This window comes from Selaginella moellendorffii, unplaced genomic scaffold (genome assembly GCF_000143415.4).
Source record: "Selaginella moellendorffii unplaced genomic scaffold, v1.0 SELMOscaffold_100, whole genome shotgun sequence".
NCBI classification, from domain to species: Eukaryota; Viridiplantae; Streptophyta; class Lycopodiopsida; order Selaginellales; family Selaginellaceae; genus Selaginella; species Selaginella moellendorffii.
In genome coordinates, this window is record NW_003314361.1 from 189486 (window position 1) to 209046 (window position 19561).

At 50.0% G+C, this 19561-nt stretch overlaps 5 protein-coding genes across 6 annotated transcripts; 2 read left to right on the forward strand and 3 right to left on the reverse strand.

The window, feature by feature from the left end:
* The first annotated feature begins 881 nt into the window (after positions 1–881).
* On the forward strand, positions 882–4121 carry LOC112342136 (probable sulfate transporter 3.3). The gene is made up of 13 exons (XM_024663471.1): positions 882–1496; positions 1558–1606; positions 1671–1881; positions 1942–2113; positions 2184–2249; positions 2331–2444; positions 2509–2625; positions 2706–2832; positions 2889–3175; positions 3260–3450; positions 3545–3621; positions 3675–3751; positions 3821–4121. The coding sequence occupies exons 1-13, from the start codon at positions 1089–1091 to the stop codon at positions 4031–4033; spliced, it is 2109 nt and encodes a 702-aa protein (XP_024519239.1). The 5' UTR covers positions 882–1088; the 3' UTR covers positions 4034–4121.
* Positions 4096–9933, forward strand: LOC9637648 (protein PIR). The gene is made up of 31 exons (XM_024663470.1): positions 4096–4215; positions 4274–4346; positions 4429–4493; positions 4543–4620; positions 4700–4819; positions 4870–4940; positions 4994–5086; positions 5149–5218; positions 5264–5328; positions 5375–5570; positions 5623–5774; positions 5834–5927; positions 5985–6197; positions 6250–6461; positions 6516–6657; positions 6711–6876; positions 6929–7005; positions 7062–7232; positions 7288–7364; positions 7418–7520; positions 7574–7693; positions 7743–7886; positions 7931–8080; positions 8129–8272; positions 8329–8419; positions 8471–8598; positions 8659–8866; positions 8915–9087; positions 9164–9388; positions 9452–9638; positions 9700–9933. Exons 1-31 carry the CDS (start codon positions 4174–4176, stop codon positions 9771–9773), a joined length of 3924 nt encoding a protein of 1307 aa, XP_024519238.1. The 5' UTR covers positions 4096–4173; the 3' UTR covers positions 9774–9933.
* A 2202-nt stretch (positions 9934–12135) lies between these two features.
* Positions 12136–13058, reverse strand: LOC9637649. Its single transcript, XM_024663508.1, has one exon. It carries the CDS (start codon positions 12932–12934, stop codon positions 12215–12217), a length of 720 nt encoding a protein of 239 aa, XP_024519276.1. The 5' UTR covers positions 12935–13058; the 3' UTR covers positions 12136–12214.
* Positions 13059–13660: 602 nt separating this feature from the next.
* On the reverse strand, positions 13661–15933 carry LOC9638114 (zinc finger HIT domain-containing protein 2). 2 transcript variants are annotated; one of them, XR_002990841.1, is made up of 5 exons: positions 15047–15933; positions 14866–14998; positions 14756–14806; positions 13845–14690; positions 13661–13800 (listed from the first exon to the last, which is right to left on the reverse strand). XR_002990841.1 is itself a non-coding variant. In XM_024663443.1 (4 exons), the coding sequence occupies exons 1-4, from the start codon at positions 15227–15229 to the stop codon at positions 14617–14619; spliced, it is 441 nt and encodes a 146-aa protein (XP_024519211.1). In that variant the 5' UTR covers positions 15230–15933; the 3' UTR covers positions 13661–14616. The 2 variants fall into 2 exon arrangements, 1 of the variants encoding a protein (XP_024519211.1); XM_024663443.1 differs by having other exon boundaries at positions 13661–14690.
* A 207-nt stretch (positions 15934–16140) lies between these two features.
* LOC9638115 (zinc finger HIT domain-containing protein 2) lies at positions 16141–17790 on the reverse strand. The gene is made up of 5 exons (XM_024663556.1): positions 17745–17790; positions 17617–17689; positions 17420–17567; positions 17310–17360; positions 16141–17251 (listed from the first exon to the last, which is right to left on the reverse strand). The coding sequence occupies exons 1-5, from the start codon at positions 17765–17767 to the stop codon at positions 16392–16394; spliced, it is 1155 nt and encodes a 384-aa protein (XP_024519324.1). The 5' UTR covers positions 17768–17790; the 3' UTR covers positions 16141–16391.
* Between the last annotated feature and the right edge of the window lie 1771 nt (positions 17791–19561).

Below are 19561 nucleotides of genomic sequence, written 5' to 3' on the forward strand. Positions count from 1 at the left end.
CAGATCTCTCTGGGGGTGAGTGGCAAAACACACGATTTTTATTACTCCAATTGAAGAAGCACGTCTGCCCATGAATCCAACTATGTCATGCTTTCTTGCTCTTCTATTACATATTACATGATCAGTGCACCACCTCCATGCATGAGTTTTTTAATCTATATCCAGAAGCCATGGAGGCAGAGCCCATTTAAAGCACGAGAGAATCTCCCTCACACAGGAGCCTTAATCGTTTCGTTTGCGTGACTGGGGAGAAGTTCCGAGGCGTGGCACCGTAGAGTTGTCCGAAATTAAATTGAAAGCGCAAGGTGGTGATCGTGTTGAATCAAACTGGTTGTGAAAAGGATGATCTCAAAAACATTGCCTTCACCGACCAGCGGAATCGAATATGTTCGTGACCACGGACACTGGTGCATGAGCCTAGAGACATCTCGAATCTTCAAAAAAATTGCATCTGCGATCGACACCTCCCGCTCTCCTTTTCTCTAGCGCTGGCCAGCGATCGGACCCAGCGCTTTACATGTATGCATAGATAAGATTGGAATTTTTACGGCTGATCGCCGAGCTCATCGCGTAAAGCACTGGAACATGGCAAACAGGAGCTGTTGTGTCGCCCAAGCGCATAACCCAAATGCCCAAAGAACCACCTGAAAAACAAGGAAAAGAAAGATGATCGATCGAATATGCGTGAGAATATTGGAAGAGAAATATGTGGAGCGTGTACTTAAGTACACACTTTGAGCCGAGGTGGCGGTCCACGCGGGTCTCGGTGGTCCTTGTGAATCTATCATATGTATAATGGGGGTGAGCTTGGAAAAAAGAATGGAGGCTAAGTTAGGCGCTCCCTTTCTCGATTCTGGGAATGCGGGCAGCATTTCTGGGTGATATAGGAATCCCGTTGGAATCCCCTGCCTATAAAGGAAAAGATCCTCGTCTCGACTCGCTATGATTTTGCCTTTTGAAAGATCATTCCTCTCAGCTCCAAGCTAGAGCTCTAAGCTCAATTGGTTCTCTTCTAACTAGTTATAGCAAGAGACCTCGAGAGGTTTGTGTTCTTTGATCAATAGTGTTTTTACCACCAATTGGCGACCATGGATGAGCACAAGATTGACGAGCAGCAACAAGCTGGGCAGCTGGAGAGCTACCAGAACAGATCAGGGGAGAGCCGCGGAGGCGTGGAACAGTCCTTGTCCCGGATCGTGTCGGGTTCGTCGGAGCGATACATCGTGCAGCCGGGCTCCATCAATGTGCACAGCATGCAGGAGGTGCAGCGAGCGCCGCGCAAGAGCGCGTTCCGGAAATTGTCTTCGGCGTCCAGGGAGACGCTCTTCCCGGACGATCCCTTCCGCCACTTCAAGAACCAGCCACCCGTCACCAAGCTCGCCATGGCTGCCCAGTACGTCTTCCCCATCCTCGAGTGGCTGCCCAAGTACAAGCAAGCCTACTTCAAGAGCGATCTCATCGCCGGGATCACCATCGCCAGCCTCTCCATCCCACAAGTAAAGCTTCTAAGTTCTATCTAGCTACTCTGAATCTTTCACTCCGATGATCTGGAAACAGGGAATCGCGTACGCAAGGCTCGCGGGTCTGCCTGCAGTGCTGGGGCTATGTAAGAAAGCACACACAAGCTCTTCGTCATGCTCCAAAGTTGATAATCGCTTTTGTCCTTGTAGACACTTGCGTCGTCCCGCCCGTGATCTACGCACTCTTCGGGAGCTCCAAGGATGTGGCCATGGGTCCCGAGGCGGTGTTCGCGCTGCTGCTGGGAAGCCTGGTGCGATCGGAGCTGGGCGCTCACAACGAGAGCGTCGAGGACCATCTCCGCCTCGCCTTCATGGCCGTCTTCTTTGCCGGCTTGTTCCAGGCGATGCTCGGCTTCTTCAGGTAAAGTACAAGTAGGGCTCTTCTTCCTTGCGATAGGTGATCACATTCGCACCATGTCAGGCTGGGCTTTGTCATCGATTTCCTCTCCCACGCCACCACCGTGGGCTTCATGTCGGGGGCGTCGCTGGTGGTGGCGCTCCAGCAGTTCAAAGGCATTCTCGGGCTCACGCACTTCACCAGGAAGTCTGATATCGTCTCGGTCGTGCACTCCATCTTCCAGCACCCCTCCCAGGTCGGTTTTCCTTGTGAGATCTCCTACCTAGAGAAGCTTCAACTTGTTCGTCTTAACGTTTGATGGGCAGTGGAACTGGAGGACCATCGTGTTTGGCGTCTTCTTCATCTCGCTGCTGACGACGGCCAGAGTGATTGTAAGTTTGGCTTTGCGTGCGATGATCTTGATGGCGATCACATATAAGACACATATATAAGTCAGCTGGCGTTGTTTGCAGAGCAAGCGAAAAAAGCGTCTGTTTTGGGTGTCGGCAGTGGCCCCCGTTACATCCGTCGCCCTCTCCACGCTCATCGTCTTCCTCACGCGGGCCGACCACCACAACGTTGGCATCGTAAGTTCTTCCTTCCCGAGCAGTAGTAGTAGTATAACTCCTCGGGCAAACTCTATATATACAGGTCGGGAACTTGAGGAAGGGATTGAATCCGCCATCTCTACGCTACTTGTCCTTCCACGGCCCATTCCTCGTCAAATCTGTCAAGATTGGGATGGTGCTTGGCCTCGTGGGACTCATGGTAATTCTTGTCAATCGCTTTGGTAACTCGGAGGCTTGGTGTTGAGTAATTCATTCAGAGAAACATGCTTGCCTTGGCAGCAAGTCATCCTGGTGGGCCGAACGTTTGCGTCGCTTAAAAACTACCACATTGATGGGAACAAGGAGATGATCGCCAGCGGCATGATCAACTTGATTGGCTCCTGCTTGTCGTGCATGGGATCATCTGGTAAGACTAGAGCATCTTTACGCATGATCGAAGCATAACTTTCATTGTTGATGCAGCGGCGATGTCCCGGACCGCAGTGAACCACAACGCCGGCTGCAAGACACCGGTTTCTAGCATTGTCATGTCGGCTCTAGTCATGGTGACCCTTGTGGCACTCACGCCGCTCTTCCACTACACTCCCAACGTTATACTCTCGGTCATCATCTTCTGCGCGCTCGTGGGCTTGATCGATCCGGTCGCAGCTTACGAGATATGGAAGGTGGACAAGATCGACTTCCTGGCGTGCATGGGAGCATTCTTCGGTGTTATCTTCCATTCCATCCCTCTGGGACTTTCGGTGGCGGTAAGCTTGAGTTCCGAAGAACTCATGTTTGAGAAAGGAATGCTCGTTATCCGAAACTAACGCGATCGAGACCATGGCTCGCAGGTTGGCATCTCTGTGCTCAAGGTACTGCTGCACGTCACCAGGCCTCATGCTGCGATCCTGGGAAAGATTCCGGGGACGAGCATCTATCGGAGTATCGAGCAGTATCCACAGGCCATTCGAGTACCGGGGATCTTGGTCGTCCGCATCGAAGCCGCGATTTACTTCTCCAATGCCAATTACGTCAGAGAAAGGTAAATTCACTTTCGCGTAGGTACGGTGTTTTCGATCAAGCCTTTGAAACGGGAGAACAGTGACAAAGCTTGTTTCTTTCATGGTGGCTCTCAGGATCATAAGATGGATAGAGCAGGAGACGAATCTCGCAAAGGCCTCGCCTCTCAGATTTCTCGTAATCGATCTCTCTCGTAAGCTTCTTTCTGTTCTTGCGCATGTAACACTATTGGACGCCGTGTTTCAGCTGTCATGAGCATCGACACGTCGGGAATCCACGCCTTTGTGGAGATCCACAGGGCGCTCAAGGCGTCAGACATTCAGGTAGAGGGATTCGTTGAATCACCTTTCTTTTTGTCTTTCTTTTGACATGGATTTCCATCTAATGCGCAGCTAGTTCTAGCGAATCCTGGAGCCGAAGTGATTGAGAGGCTGCACAGGGGTGGCTTTGTCGATATCTTGGGACAGCGGTGGATCTCCTTGACTGTGGACGACGCGGTTCACTACTGCTCCATGCAGCTCCCACGAGACAATAACGTAGACAACCACGAGGACGTCAGCGAGTGCGATGTTATCGTCCAGATCATACCAAAGTTTGGCCTGTGATCTCCTTTCGCCTGTACACTACTTAACACCCAATAACTTATTCGCTGTATATTCCTTGCCCGATCTATACAGAAGAGAGAGTTTCGTGTGAGTCTTGTTAGCTCCTAGGGCTGGGAGAGAGAGCTCCAGGAGGGCGCGGAATGGAGGAAGCGGTGGCAGCGCTATCCACATTTTCTTTGGAGGTAAGCGCAAGCGCCTTGTGATTCCATGGATGAAAACAGAGCTTTGCCGCTGCTCCAGGGCAACCAGCCGGACATTCAAGGGCTTGCTGTCACGCTTCTCACTGGCAAGAATGCGTCTCAAAGTCCTCTCGGTAATACACGATCGCATTCTACTTAGTACTAGCTAGGGAGTATGGATCTCTCGCTCGCTCACTCGATGAAAAAACCTGGCAGATTACGAGGATGTTGCTGCTTACCAGCTACAACTCACGGAAGACTCCAAGTCGATCAATCAGCTGGTTTGTTGGTTTTCTCTGGACGACTTCTTACTTATATCGAGATTTACAGAATGTGCTGGTGGAGCAAGGCAACGAGATGGTTTCTATCCTCTATACGTATCGCAGCTGTGTCAAGGCTCTTCCACAGGTAGCTATTGCAAAGTTTGTTCCAAGACTCTCTCGACTTGCTCGACTCACTTGGCTCTCTTCTTATAATGGATCGGTAGCTCCCCGACTCCATGAAACAGAGCCAGGCAGATTTGTACCTGGAAACGTACCAAGTGCTCGACATTGAGATCGGTCGCTTACGTGACATCCAGCGCTGGCAAACAACAGCCGCGTCAAAAGTATGATATGATTTTTCGAGTGCTTCTGTAAGTGCTCATTATTTTCACAGCTCGCAGGCAATATGCAAAAGTTCTGTCGGCCGGAGAGAAGAATTAATGGTCCAACCGTGACACATATGTGGTATGTGATACTTCATTGTTTTTCGTTTTGCATCACAACTTCCAAGCATACAGGTGTATTCTAAAGCTTCTCGATGTTCTTTTGCAACTCGACCATTTGAAGAATGCAAAAGCAAGCATCCCAAATGATTTTTCGTGGTACAAGAGGTGAGATCACTATTAATTGCGTTCTTTCTTTTTCCCTGCCGCTGGACTATTTGATTTCACAGGACGTTCACTCAAATAAGCACCCAGTGGCCGGATACGGATTCCATGAGAGAAGAACTGGATGACCTGCAGGTATCTCTACTTTTTCTCCATACCTTGAGGTTTATAATTGTGCAGATTTTCCTGAGTACAAGATGGGCCATCTTGCTTAATATACAGGCAGAACTTTTCCGAGTGAACAAGTATGCTTTGTTCGCCTTTCCGTTTTTCTTACATGAGCTTGAACAGCTTGGAAGACCTCCTTCAAGTTTTGATCAACTTCTGCCTGGATGCATTGGAGTCCGACCATGTTGTCCTTTACTCCGAGAGGCATGTATTGCTCAGGGTGCTACCCGTTCTGGTGGTTCTCGCCATTTCCTCTGAGAAAGAAGGCGACTCAACATTCAAGAAGATCAAAATAAACAGGCTCATCCGGGTGTTTCGGGTACATTTCATTTCCAGTTTCCTTCTGATAAATGATTTGTTTCTGTTGTTAGAGTGATCCGGTAATTCCCGCATTTCCAGATCTTCACCTTTCGCCTGCAAGCATGCTGAAAGAACTGTCGCCTTACTTTCGGAAAGTTGCGGCTCAAAGCAGACTGACGTCGTTGCCTGCACCCCACGAACTTGCTCCCCGTGAAGCTTTAGAATATCCTTTCTCTGGTGGCCATGTTTTTATTTTCTTTTTGTCGCCTTGACGAGGAGAACGTATCAGAAAGAGTACCTGATCATACATCACATGCCTGCCATTCGCTTCGCTCATGACGAGTTCTGCTTGCATTTTGCTGCTGCGATAAACAAGGTAAGAAGCTCATTGTATGTGTCGAGTAATATTCCGACCATTTTTTATTCTTTGCAGCTCCAACTTCTAAAGTGTGCCAGAAACGTAGACGAGGCTCTCAGTACCAAGATCAAGGAGGATGTCTACATGGCAATTCTTGAAGGCTTTCAGTGTCTTAGTGAATGGACAGGCCGCGTGTGGGAGCAGTGTGCTTGGAAGTTCTCCAGACCTTCAAAAGAAGCCACTCCATACGACGAGGATGTCTCAGCTGTTGTCACAGACTATGAGAAGGTATGGCTGGCATGTCGATTAAGATGCTACGTTTTGAGCGTTTGGTTTTAAGGTTGTACGCTGCAACTATTCCCCCGAAGAAAGGAAAGCTATGGTGGAGCTGATAAGCTATATCAAGGGTGTTGGCTCCATGCTGGAGCACGTTGATACTCAAGTTGCCGAGACAGTGTGCGAAGTCATACATTCGCAATTGCAAGACTTTGTGCAAAACAAGCTTTCCTTGATGCTGCGAACTTCCATGAAGAAAAAGAAAGAACTATCTCGGTAAGGACATTATTACATCAAAATAACTGGTGCGCATTGTTGTTTTGATCTTAGAATCGTTACTGAGATGAGGACCATCGCAGCGGACTGGACAAATAGTAATGGTGATCAAGAGAAAGGATCTTTCAGGAAGACGAAAGATGAAACTGATAGATTTCCAATCACGGTTCGGGCTACAGCTCCTACGGCTGCCCAGGTTTGTAGCCTTTCGGCATTCTCTTTAAATCTATTTGACTTTTCTCCTTTCAGCTTCATTGCCTGCAATTTCTGATCCACGAACTTATCTCTGGGAGTCCCAAGAAAGCTGCAGTATTTTTCGGAAGTAACGAAACTGAGATCGCATCAGCCGACATGAAACAACTCGACTTGTTCTTCAACAAGCTGGCGTTTTACCCCTACATCCTCGATTACAAAGGTGAATTTATGCATTTCATTCTCTGCATGCTTCCTAAAACATGATAATTCAGCTACGATTTTTCATGTCACCGATCTCGGATTTATCTGGTTCCGTGAGTTTTATCTGGAGACTTCTCGTGTAATACAGGTACTCGCTGTCAAGTATTCTACTGACGTTACTGGTTCTTTGAATGCATGTTACAGTTTCCTATCGAGTGTTCTTTTCCGTGGATGCTGGTGGATTATATACTAGAATCTCAAGATGCTGCTTTACTCGAGAGCGTCTTGGTGCCATTTGATATTTATAATGACTCTGCAGAGCATGCGCTCCGTAGGCTCAAACAACGGTTTCTATACGATGAGGTCGAGGCCGAGGTAAGTAGATTACACAAGCACGCTGGATTTACTGCCAAGTCGTCGTCTGTTACAGGTTGATTTGTGCTTTGATCAGCTGGTTTTTAAATTGAGTGAGCACATATTTTCCTACTACAAAAGTCGGGCTTCAAGGTGTGTGTGCCGGCAGCGTTAGATTTGTTGCGTAATTTACCACGTCTGTTCAGCAAGCAACTTGATGCAACGTTCGTCGCCAGTTCCGAACTTCAGGACAAATTCCGGGTATTTCCAAAACGTTACGAGCCATTGTTTCAGATGCGGCGAGTTCAGGTATTGTAATGTCCATTTTCAACTATATGTTGGCATGCTCACGTTGAACACAGATATTGGGACGGGACATAGACCTTACTTTTCTCATTGAGCAGCGACTAAACAAGATTTTCCGCGAAAATCTTGACTTTTTACTTGAGCGGTTTGAATCCCATGACCTCTGCACCATTGTGGTACGTTTAACACTTCGACTTGTGACGTTGTTCCTAACCAACTTCACAGGAGCTCGACCATTTAATTGAAATTCTCCGAGCTACGCATTGCCTTCTTGCAGATCAGCTCACTCTAGATCCATTCAATCTGATCCTGGAGGAAATGATGGAGAATATTTCAATGGTGTCCTTTTCTTCTAGACTAGCATCGCAGGTAGAGCTCATGCTACTCGATTTCTAAATGATTTTCCTTCTTAGATATTCTCGGAGATTCAAAATGATGTTGTTCCGAACTTCATTTTATGCAACTCAAGCTTAAGGCTCATCAGGTCACCTAAGGCCTGCCAGCGAGTCTTTCGACGTGCTCCAGTTCCCCACGCGGATTACAGTTTCCTTTGTGGCACTCCGGTAAGGTTGCTGATTGTTTTGATGTTGAGTTGACATTCTGTTTCTTAGGACTTGAACATGGCACATGCCATGTACACCGATCTTTTCAGCAAGTTCTTTGGATTGCCTCACATGCTGTGCATAGTCAAGCTGCTGGGTTCTCGCTCGCTACCTTGGCTTATCCGAGCTTTGTTGGATCACCTTTCTCAAAAGGTCAGTGTGTGGTTTTCATTTGATCCGAGTGTTTTATTGCGTGTGCCTTTGAACAGATCACGTCGTCTCTAGATTCCAGTGTTGGTGATCTTCGTGGAGCCATGCCCAAGGCTATAAACCTCCCGACTCCAGAAGCTGGTGTTGCGGGTGAGCTACTGAGTTTGCTGGAGTTGTTATAATATTTGTTTCTTTGTGCAGGGGCAATGAAAATCCTGAAGGAGCAACTTCAGTGGGTAACAAGCTACGAAGGGAAAGTTAACTTTATAGAATGTCTGAAGGAAATTGGAACGTTGCTCTTCCTTATGTCGTTGCTGGATATGGCAATGGTATGGTGCTGCATTTCATTTCTTCCTTTTTTCTTGACAAAGCTTTTTGTTTTCTGGCAGAAAGAAACCGAGACGAGTCAGATGGTACAAGTAGCACCTTGGCTGGGCATTGCTCCGGGACCGAATGGCCTTCAGAGATACGCTGCTGACGCCACAGATAGCCCCTTTCTGGCTCTTTTTAAAGAGGCCGCCAGTGCGTGTGCAGCACATCCACTGTGCTTGTCGCCATCTACGTTCGTTGCAATGGGGAAGCAAGCTGAAGTTACAGGTTTGTTGTCGTCCAAGCTTGCTAACGCTAACTTAATATTCATCACAGGCTCGCTGTACATGAAAAACATCCAAACTGGTAGCGTCCTTGAGTACACACTGGCGTATCTGAGCGTTGTACTCGATAGCTTTCGGGAGAAATGGAGCTCCCCATCGAAGACGGGGCTCATCGAAATCACAACATCCAAGGAGTACCATCGCATATACAGTGGCATTCAATTCGTAAGCTTGATGCTTTTGTGTGTTTTTTTCTTTTCCTGTTCTGTTAGGATCACTGTAAACTGAAGTGCATGCACAGGTGTTTTGTGGCGAGTCACTTGCCGAGGCCGGCCCCAACTTTGAGTGTTTTGGTGACTCGGTGGCTTGGGGTGGCTGCGCTATTGTATACTTCCTTGGGCAGCAGCAACGCTTTGAGCTATTGGACTTCATTTATCATCTGTTAAGTGTAGAAGAAGCCGAGTCCGCCATCCATCACGACAGATCAAGGAAGCCAGCTCTAGTGTATGGTCCTTCATATGGACAGGTATCTTTACTTCGTATGATTATTTTTGTGAAAGGTTTACGATCATGGCATGGCTTTGTGCAGGAGCTGGAGGACTTTCTGGATAATGCAAGAAGAGCAAGGGGTCTAAATAATCACGTATTCTCACTACTGAGAGCCCGCTCTCCTCAAGAAGACAAGTCGGCGTCCATGATCAAGCAGAGCGGGAGCGTCGTGCACAGGGTCAAGTATCCAAACACTCCTTCGGCCTTTGATTCGCTCCCTCTCAAAGGTAAGCAATAGCAAAGTGATTTTGTGTTTGAGTGCAATTTTTGAAAAACTTTCCAGGGCAGGGAGCCGAGGCTCCAAGAGCTACAACATAGTTAAGCACCAGCAAGGCAGTGCAAGAGGCTTATCCCAGGCCTAAACAGGCGAGCTGCTTGTTAAGCATCTCCTGCTCGCCTCCCCCCTGCAACTCCTGCTCATAGCACCAGTAAGTGCATTGCAATCGTAAGCAAATGTATCAGATCCTTCTCCCATCTTGAGAAGTAGAGGCCCCAGCTCACATTTCCCAATGACCACAGCAATCGCCTTGTCACTCGCCGCCCCTCTCGCTCAAGGTGGTATTTGTTCCGTGGGTGTAGGAGCAGCACACCAAGCTCAATAACGCCTTGTCGTCCAAGTCCGCGGCGCTATAACTGACACGGGCACGCTGCCATGCCGAGCACTGGCTCCGTCACGTTTTGGCACAGTGTTATGGTCGGCTCCGACAAGTGCTGCTCAATCTCCCGCGAGGCATCTGCAAAACATTTATCATGCTTGGTGTGGAGCTCTAGATATCCGTACCTGGCAGCTTGAAGCCCCGAGGGAAATCAGCATTGAGAATCCGCCGTCGGCGTGGTTTGGAAAGATGGGAGCTCCCCAAATTCTTCCTGTAGCGCAGCTCCTGCCGTAGAACCATGTCGGTTTAACAAGATCAGGCACACACCTCCACAATGTAGGAGATTGACACCCGTGTTTTTCAGGACCGGCAGCAGCGGCTTGAGCATCTGGTAGCCTCCAAGCTGCACGGCAGCAGATGTCGTCCAGCATCCAGCTGCACTCTTCCTGCTCCTCCTCCACCTGCAAGCTCACCGCGGCCAACAAGTTCACGAAGCTCTTTTCCAACCTCAGCCTTCGCTTTGCCTTTGGCAGGCTTATCATCCACACCTCGCACTTGGTCGCAACGCGGTCGGTGTCATTGTCTACGAGCCCGACCTTGCCTCTTCCAGCAGCGAGTGTCCGGTCAAGATCAGCAACTACTATTTCATGTTTCATGAAATAGTCATCTGCTTCGGATGCAGGTTGTCAGATTTGTCTCGAACTGCCGCGGAGTGCTGCTCCAGCCTGTGGGGTGACAAATGCTTTACACAGTCGTTAGAGCCATGGTCGAGCAAATCAATGTGTTTTACAGCCGGCTAGGATGGCCGCAGTGTAGAAACTCAGATCATCCTTTGGACATATCAATGTCGCTCGAGGAAAGTGGCACCACCTGCGAGCTGGAGGTAACGTTGAGCACGAAGGAGAGTGCCAGGTGAAGCATGGGCATGGCTGGCGGCAACGTCTGCCCCTGGTTACGATCAGCCACCTCCTTGCTGGGAGCATAGCAATGCTTGTTAATACTTGACACAGGACAGAAGATAGTAGTAGGAGGCATGTATAGAAGAGCCGGCACACCATCTCGGTCACGTCGAAGGCGTCACTTTGCTGCTGCAGTTCCACCATTGTCTTGGCTTGGATCTCAACCGCGGCAATAGTTGACGGCTGAGAGAGCGAATGGCATAAATAAAAGCGATCAGTGAACCTTCAGGACGGTAGTATCGAATATCTCTAACCAAAGAGTGAAAATTCATGCAAGGAAGGTCGCCGAGAGTCCAGCCGCGGCTGCTACTGGAGATTCTTGCTTACACGATGGAGCTGTGACATGATGTCGATCAACGCTGGATGTTGGAGAAGCAAGCAATGTCGGCAACTGGCCAGTGCCAGGATCCTCGTAGCGGCAAAGGCTGAGATGCTGTGCTGCCGGTCGGGACGTGCAGCCACATGTAGAAGAGCGCCAGCAGGCAACCATGGAAGGGAACAGATGAAGCAAGTCATAGGATCCTTTCACGGCATAGATAACAAATAAGTGGATTGTATGGCAACACACATGGGCTCCCTTGTCCGTATTAGTTCCCAGGTTATGGAGCGAGTGCGGGAGCGTCAAAGGCGCAGGTTCTTCTATGTGGACGGCTGTGGAATCGATATTGACGTAACCACCTTTCATCACGAGTTTTTGACTAAGAGACCAGCATCTAGCACGAGCGTCCACTCTCCCTCCCGTGTTTGAGCGGGCGAGGAAGATAAACTTGAGGCAGCACACAAGTTACTTCAAGCATCCAAGCTTTGCTAAACCCTTCCATCCACGAATTCTAATCGTCACATCCAAGCTTTGCTAAACCCACGAATTCTAATCGTCACAAGCAAAAGCTCCTCACCATCACACCATCCCTATGGACTCAATACAAAAAAGAGAAGGAAGAGGAGGAATTTTTTTCAGCCATGCAAGTTAATAAAGGCTAGCTTAGCTCTAGGATGCTGAGAGGGCTCCAGCGAGAAGAAACAAAAACTCCATTATTTTTATTTTTATTTTTATTTTTTTGTGATGGAGCCGGATGAACATGTACAGTAGTTGTACAGTCCTTTTCAAACATGCTTCTATTTTGTTTACATTTTCCTGCTTCCTTTTTCTCCGTTTCATTTCTTTCCCGAACAATCGACTACGAAAATTTTCCTTGATTTCAATTTATACAGACAAATTTCTCGAGACGGAACCCAGCACGTAGCGAGCTAGGAGCTAGCGTAGCGGCCGACCTGGTGTGGCCATGCAGGCGAGAAGACTGGCGACAAGAGCGGCAAATCCTTGAACAGGTCGTGCTGCAGGAGAAAGTTTGGCGTGGGGATTGGCGACGACCATCCCAGTGATCCGCCCGCCGGAGTGGCTGCCAGACTCGCGTTCATCGAATCCCCCGTGCCTACTGACAAATTGATGTGCTCGTCGCTGCTATGGCTAGCGAGGAGAGGGCTTTTGAAGGATCCTAGACTAAGATCGTCCGTCACAGCCAATCCTTGAGAGGAGGAGTGATCATCATTATGGGGAGCGTCATCCATCTCTTCTGGCAGATTCGGCCTGGTGGGCTTGTACACACCACCTGGGTGATCATCACTGGCGTTGGAATGCGCGAGCCTGGATTTAAACTTCTTGGAGGAGGAGGAAGAGAAGGAGGAGGATACCTTGGTGGATTTCGTGGAGATGGTCTTCTTGCAGCGAAGGCGCGTGTCGGAGGAACCCGTCAGGCGCTGGACGAGCTCCATGAAATCCTGCGTGCTCGTCTGGATCACCTTGGGCGAGTATGTGTGAATTATAACCGGCCCGCGACGAGCCCCCGGCAGCGGCGGCTTGGAGCGCCTGGGCGAGGACACAGCCTTGTTCTTGGAATTCCTTGGATCTCTGGAGCTGGAGGAAGAGTCATCGCTGCCACCAGCGATCTTCAGCGGGGGAGGCCGCATGGCTGAATCGACGCTGAGCGGTGGCCAAAACCTTGGAGTAGCGGATCAAATCAAATCGCCTCGCGAAGGAAAAGAAATAAAGATTGGCTAGAATAGCGCGTGAGACTGCGACAGCGCAAGGCGATGAAATGCGACTTAACAACACTACGCGAGTGATCAGCTGCGTTTTTAAGCCGGTTTTGCCCACTGTTCCTTCCACGAAACTTCCTTCTCTCCGCGCTGGCGGCGCGGCGGCGGAGCTGGTGGTGGCGGCGGTGGTGGCGCTGGTGGTGGCGCTGGTGGTGGCGCTGCTAGCGCCGGCGAAGATCCTCCATTTAAGAGCTCGATCGGATCGATATGGATGGAAGTTATGAGATGTATTAGCGATCGATACAAAGAAAAAAAAATGGTTTTCCAAGTCAACACCAAGAGGATTACGTGCGTGCATGAACTCATGCATGCGTTGGACGGAGCGGATATTCCAGCGATTCCGTGCGCGTCATCTCTTTTGCACAGATTCTTGCAAAAGATGGCGGGCGGGAGGAGGATGCTCGTGCACTCCAAGTGTTTGACAAACAAGACCTGCGCACCATCTCGGGATTTGTGGAGAATATACAAGGAGAGAAAAAAGAAAGTTATTTGTCTCGTAAGAAAGGAACCAGGAAAAGATAATCTAGTACCTCTCGAGAATTCTCATTGATCTATCATTTGGTAATTGGATCCAGCGCAGCCCAGCGACAAAATAGAAGCATGCAAAGGTAGTGGGGAAAAGCTTAGATCTTGTTTGAAACGAAAAGATTCTACCACTTTCCGCAAGGATACATGAATCGCGAACGAGGGAGCGAGCTTTTGGTTGCTTCCTTGCGGTGCACCTGATGAAACTTCGGCTACGCACACGGAGAACGGCAGATCAACAAAAGAAGACCTTGACACAGTGACCGAGCTTCGAGTAGCATTCAATCGCCAGCGGCAGACAAGACTGCTTTGGTCGTCGTCCTCGTCGTTGTCGTCGCCGTCGCCACCGTCGACTCAGTGGATTCGGCACGTCTCTCCTTCTCGGTCTCCACCAGAGCTGCAAAACAAGCGATGCCATCGCCAAGTTGGTTTGCCCAGCACATAATGACGAAAGCTTTCCTGGAAGTCGCCTGGAGAAGCTTGCTCTCCTTCTTGGTGTCGACCATCTTGAGCTTCTTGGACTCGTCGATGGAGGCTTCCAGCATTCGTTGGAGATCGGCCAAGGCACGTACCACCGCGGGCCTTCCAATCCGGAGAAGTGCCGCTGTATCATCGCAGAGCAACAGACTGAGCTGGCTGCCACCCGCGTGCCTGAAAGCCGGCAAGCACACGGCCTCTGAGCAGTAGCATATCACCTCGGTGACCGTCTAGAACTTTGGACGTCGCTAGCAAATCCATGGCCGCGTCCAGCGGACTGTCCTTCCACTCGCCATTGTAAAGCCGCATCACGAAGCAGTAGCTGTAAAGGAGATCGATGAGGTGCACCGGGCGTAGCGGCGAAGGATCAAGTTTAGAGAGGTGACGTAGCGGCGGTAGAGCTTGCGATGGAGGAGGAGGAGCTTCACTTGTTCGTCTTTGCTCGTCGAGTCGAGCGGTTGCAGGAGACTGTTACCTTGAGAGCCGAGAGTCAAGGATTTGGCACCCGGTTTTAGCCACCAGGGCTCCCATGGCTCGATAAGGTGGCACAGCTATCCGCTTGCCACAGCTCGTTGAAACGCTTTTAGTTCGTCCAAGGATAAATCAGCCACTGTGACCTCGGCTCCTAGGAAGAAGAAAAATGAAAAGAAAGAGTGAGTGAATGAATCGAAGAACACGCGAAGAACTTACCAGCAATTAATTTGTGCAAGGTCTCGTCCGAGATGAAAGTCTCCTCCTCTTCTGTGCCACCATGCCAAGTTAGAAACTCTATCCATCCAGGGAAAACTCTGGTGCCAGACCATCGTTAATGGATTCCTTTCCTTCCTCGCTTTGCCTTTGCAATGCTTGCAGAATTTTTTGCTTCGTCTCCTTGGACACCTCCACATTCTTCATCTCCGCGAGAACGTTGTCGCGAGAGAAGGCTTCTGTGCACTGCACACTGTGGCCCTGTCACACCAGAAACACCACGAATTCCCTCACCTTGTAACACTGGAGCGAGCAATAGTGAAGATTGCAGCGGGGGCACGTGTAATTCGCATAATGCTTCTGGCAGCTGCGAGAAGAAAACGAGAATGTAAGCAAAACCGATGACGCGCCATTTCCTTCCCATCGAGCCGTACGACAACGAATCCATAAATCTTTAGGAAACCAATTTGCATCCATTATATTGGTGGCGAAGCTGTGCCTCAGTTCCTGATCAAAGCACACCTATCTGTATTCTTATCTCGCGCTCTGTCTCTCATCCGAGGAAGAAGCAGTTCCCGGGTAGGGCGAGCACATTAGTTGCCAAAAGAACCTGACTTGATCCGACAGCTGCCAACAGTTGGATCAAGTTAACGGGTGAGCCACATCCCGTTAAGGAGGAGTGTTTGATCGCATGTGCGGCAGCAAGCTGCAAATTACATCCTCGGGACGTTGCACGTCCCAACACACTTAGATTGCAACTGTAAGCTTGGGAACACCGCGGCATGGATTGCGACATAGGATGGAGCGATTCCAGCTCCAATCTCAACGCTACGTACTCCACATCCGATATTATGCTGCTCCTCAGCTCCAGGCACTGGAAGAAGCGATCCGGCCACAAGAAGTTGCCAAGAATCTCCAATACCTCATGATCTTGCCTCCTAGATGCTCTAGATCCCTAGCTGCCGTCCATCTCCGCCTGCTCCCATCTGGCGCACCTCGAGGTGAAAGAATTTGAGCGAGAAGACCGCGTTGAAGGGGATCAGTCCGAATTATGGAAAAGCAGAGAGTGGGCATCAAGTGATGAGCTGCGTTTTAAGCCGGTTTTGCCCACTGTTCCTTCCCTTCCCTCCGCCCTGGCGGCGCGGCGGCGGCGCTGGTAGTGGCGTTGGTAGTGGCGCTGCTAGCAAGATCCTCCATTTAAGAGCTCGATCGGATCGATATGGATGGAAGTTATAAGATGTAAAAAAAAAATTGGTTTGCAAGTCAACACCATCCTTTCGAGATGAGGGGATGATTGATGTATGCCTCTGATGTTATTGGATTCAATTCAAACCTCGTCGTTTTCGCAGTTTAATGGACGGGGATCCCACCACGGAAAAGGCAGAAGAGAAAAAAGAAACTTTTTCGTCTCGATATGATCTATCATTTGGTAATTGGATCCAGCGACAAAATAGAAACACGCAAAAGTAGTGGAAAAAAGCTTAGATCTTGTTTGAAACGAAAAGATTGATTGAGCGAGGGAGCGAGCTTTTGGTTGCTTTACTTTGCGATGCACCTGATGAAACTTCGGCTACGCACACGGAGAACGGCAGATCAACAAAAGAAGACCTTGACACAGTGACCGAGCTTCGAGTAGCACTCAATCGCCAGCGGCAGACAAAAATGCTTTGGTCGTCGTCCTCGTCGTCCTCGTCGTTGTCCTCGCCGTCGCCACCGTCGACTCAGTGGATTCGGCACGTCTCTCCTTCTCGGTCTCCACCAGAGCTGCTAAACAAGCGACGCCATCGCCAAGTTGGTTCGCCCAGCACATAAGGAAGAAAGCTTTCCTGGAAGCCGCCTGGAGAAGCTTGCTCTCCTTCTTGGTGTCGACCATCTTGAGCTTCTTGGACTCGTCGATGGAGGCTTCCAGCATTCGTTGGAGATCTGCCAAGGCACGTACCACCGCGGGCCTTCCAATCCGGAGAAGTGCCGCTGTATCATCGCAGAGCAACAGACTGAGCTGGCTGCCACCCGCGTGCCTGAAAGCCGGCGAGCACACGGCCTCGGAGCAGTAGCATATCACCTCGGTGACCGTCTCGGGTTGAGCCGACTGCGATAGAACTTTGGACGTCGCTAGCAAATCCATGGCCGCGTCCAGCGGACTGTCCTTCCACTCGCCATTGTAAAGCCGCATCACGAAGCAGTAGCTGTAAAGGAGATCGATGAGGTGCACCGGGAGTAGCGGCGAAGGATCAAGTTTAGAGAGGTGACTTAGCGGCGGTAGAGCTTGCGATGGAGGAAGAGGAGCTTCGCTAGTACTCTCTTGTTCGTCGTTGCTCGTCGAGTCGAGCGGTTGCACGAGGCTGTTACCTTGAGAGCCGAGAGTCAAGGATTTGGCACCCGGTTTTAGCCACCAGGGCTCCCATGGCTCGATAAGGTGGCACAGCTCTCCGCTTGCCACAGCTCGTTTAAACGCTTTTAGTTCGGCCAAGGATAAATCAGCCACTGTGACCTCGGCTCCTAGGAAGAAGAAAAGAAAGAGTGAGTGACTGAATCGAAGAACACGCGAAGAACTTACCAGCAATTAATTTCTGCAAAGTCTCGTCCGAGATGGAAGTCTCCTCCTCTTCTGTGCCACCATGCCAAGTTAGAAACTCTATCCATCCAGGGAAAAATTTGCTACCAGACCATCGTTAATGGATTCCTTTCCTTCCTCGCTTTGCCTTTGCAATGCTTGCAGAATTTTTTGCTTCGTCTCCTTGGACACCTCCACATTCTTCATCTCCGCGAGAACGTTGTCGCGAGAGAAGGCTTCCGTGCATTGCACACTGTGGCCCTGCCCGAAAGAATCAACAGTCACACCAGAAACACCACGATATCCTCACCTTGTAACACTGGAGCGAGCAATAGCGAAGATTGCAGCGGGGGCATGTGTAATTCGCGTACTGCTTCTGGCAGCTGCGAGAAGAAAACGAGAATGTAAGCAAAACCGATCGCAAAGACGAGCCCTTACATGCGACACACTAGACGCGCCATTTCCTTCCTCAAGAACCCTAAAACCCAAATATGCTGAGAATGGGATTCGAACCCATCAAGTAAAAGCGTTTAAGATAGAGGCAGTTTTTTTAGGTTTTGCTATGGACTACCAGTCACTACTAAAGGTACTGTGGTCTGCTCTTCCTCGCCGAAAGTGTGCCACGGGAGGCAAGGTTGATGGAAGCAGATTCGCCATGCCCACCTCCTTGCGAGTGGAGGGCGCTGGAGATCTCGCCCTCCCTCTCTCCGGCGATGGCTTTCTCAAGCTCAAGGCCGTGGCGCAGCAAGCATCCTATGGAAAGGGCGAGGAAACCTTGCTCGACACAGACGTGCGCGGCGCATGGCAAGTGGAGGCATCCAAGGTGTGTTGCCCACAGATCCCAGACTTTTTCTCGAAGGTAGTGCTCGCCATGGCCAGTCCCGTGATCGAGGAGCTGGGGATTGATGCGGCTGCGCTTGGGTTGGACGTGAGACTGTATACGCTGCTGTTGTATGAGCAGGGTGGACACGTCAAGTTCCACAGGGATACTGAGAAGGAAGATGGCATGTTTGCGACGATGATCTTGCAGCTTCCAACGCAGTCCGGCCACGAGGGCGGTAAGCTGGAGATTCGTCACGGCAAGAAGAAAAGTGTCACTTTTGATTTCTCTGGTGCTGATTCGAGGACGGGGTACTTCCAGACGGCTTTCTTCTGCGACTGCGAGCACAAGCTGGCCGAGGTGACGAGCGGGACAAGGCTCTGCCTGGTGTTTAGCCTGGTGCGGAAGTTCATGGATGTGGATGCTTGCAAGGTTCCACACTACTTGTCAGCTCTCGGGAGCGTCCAAGGCCAAATGAAAGAATGGACCGAGAATGTGAAAGGCACCTCGTCACCGATCCTCGCAATTCCGCTGGGTCACAAGTACTCGAAAAACAGCTTGAGCTTTGCGGGGCTCAAGGGACACGACAGGGTTGTGGCGGCGCTTGTGCTGAGCTGCAAAAGCTTTCTCGACGTTTATCTCTGCATGCTCGTCAAGCAGACGTGCACCTCGAACGTGATTTATAACGTATGCGAGACTGACTTGTACAGTGTGACGAACTGGACAGCGATAGACGATAAAAAACTCGAGCACTTCACAAGTAGTAGCCTGTCTATAAAGGATCAGGTTGTGAGGGACGAAAGCAACGAGAATGATCCTTTTGGCAACTCACCAGATAAGAATGTGACACACTATGGCGACAATGGCAGCTATACAACCTCATTTTATCACACTGCTGCCTTAGTAGTGTGGCCCAAGGATTGCAGAATGGAGGCGCTGTGCGCAACACAACCAGTCAGATGTGTAGTGAACTGGCTTGAGGAGCAGCACAAGCGTGAGCCTGGCCGGACGAGTGGGGATTTAGAGCGATACGTGGATGCTCTATCAAACTCCCAGGATACGAGTTTCGATGAAATTCTGCTAGAGTTTTGCATCAAGCACGACTTTCGCGATGCTGCCTTTTCGATCATGAAGAAGTGGGGGTTGGAGCTCATGGAAACAGCAGCGCAGGATATGGTTGCTACGGTACAAAAGTATGGATGGGATGAATGCTACAGCGGGGTGATTGAGGGGCTCTTGCAGGAGGAAGATAAGAAGCACGGGATTGTAAGCTTTGCCGAGCATCTGAACGCGAATGGCTTGCAGGAGGCGGGTGTATTTTTTGCACAGAAGCTCTTGGCGGAGGAGAGAGTCTGCGAGAGCAGCTTGTTCTTGGCACGTTTGCTGGGCTTCTTCGTCAAGTGTGGACGTGAAGATGATGCATGGAAGATTTTGG

Bases quoted from the DNA above. Each gene is read 5' to 3' on its own strand.
- LOC112342136 (XM_024663471.1), top strand. From the start codon at position 1,089: ATGGATGAGCACAAGATTGACGAGCAGCAACAAGCTGGGCAGCTGGAG. The intron at 3,176-3,259 runs GTAAGCTTGAGT...CATGGCTCGCAG, and splicing joins CTCTGGGACTTTCGGTGGCG to GTTGGCATCTCTGTGCTCAA. The intron at 3,752-3,820 runs GTAGAGGGATTC...TCTAATGCGCAG, and splicing joins TCAAGGCGTCAGACATTCAG to CTAGTTCTAGCGAATCCTGG.
- LOC9637648 (XM_024663470.1), top strand. From the start codon at position 4,174: ATGGAGGAAGCGGTGGCAGCGCTATCCACATTTTCTTTGGAG. The intron at 4,494-4,542 runs GTTTGTTGGTTT...CGAGATTTACAG, and splicing joins CCAAGTCGATCAATCAGCTG to AATGTGCTGGTGGAGCAAGG. The intron at 7,233-7,287 runs GTAAGTAGATTA...CGTCTGTTACAG, and splicing joins ACGATGAGGTCGAGGCCGAG to GTTGATTTGTGCTTTGATCA.
- LOC9637649 (XM_024663508.1), bottom strand. From the start codon at position 12,934: ATGCGGCCTCCCCCGCTGAAGATCGCTGGTGGCAGCGATGACTCTTCC.
- LOC9638114 (XM_024663443.1), bottom strand. From the start codon at position 15,229: ATGGATGCAAATTGGTTTCCTAAAGATTTATGGATTCGTTGTCGTACG. The intron at 14,999-15,046 runs GTGAGGGAATTC...CACAGTGTGCAG, and splicing joins GCTCGCTCCAGTGTTACAAG to TGCACAGAAGCCTTCTCTCG. The intron at 14,807-14,865 runs GTCTGGCACCAG...ATGGTGGCACAG, and splicing joins AAAGGAATCCATTAACGATG to AAGAGGAGGAGACTTTCATC.
- LOC9638115 (XM_024663556.1), bottom strand. From the start codon at position 17,767: ATGGCGCGTCTAGTGTGTCGCAT. The intron at 17,690-17,744 runs GTAAGGGCTCGT...TTCTTCTCGCAG, and splicing joins GCGCGTCTAGTGTGTCGCAT to CTGCCAGAAGCAGTACGCGA. The intron at 17,361-17,419 runs GTCTGGTAGCAA...ATGGTGGCACAG, and splicing joins AAAGGAATCCATTAACGATG to AAGAGGAGGAGACTTCCATC.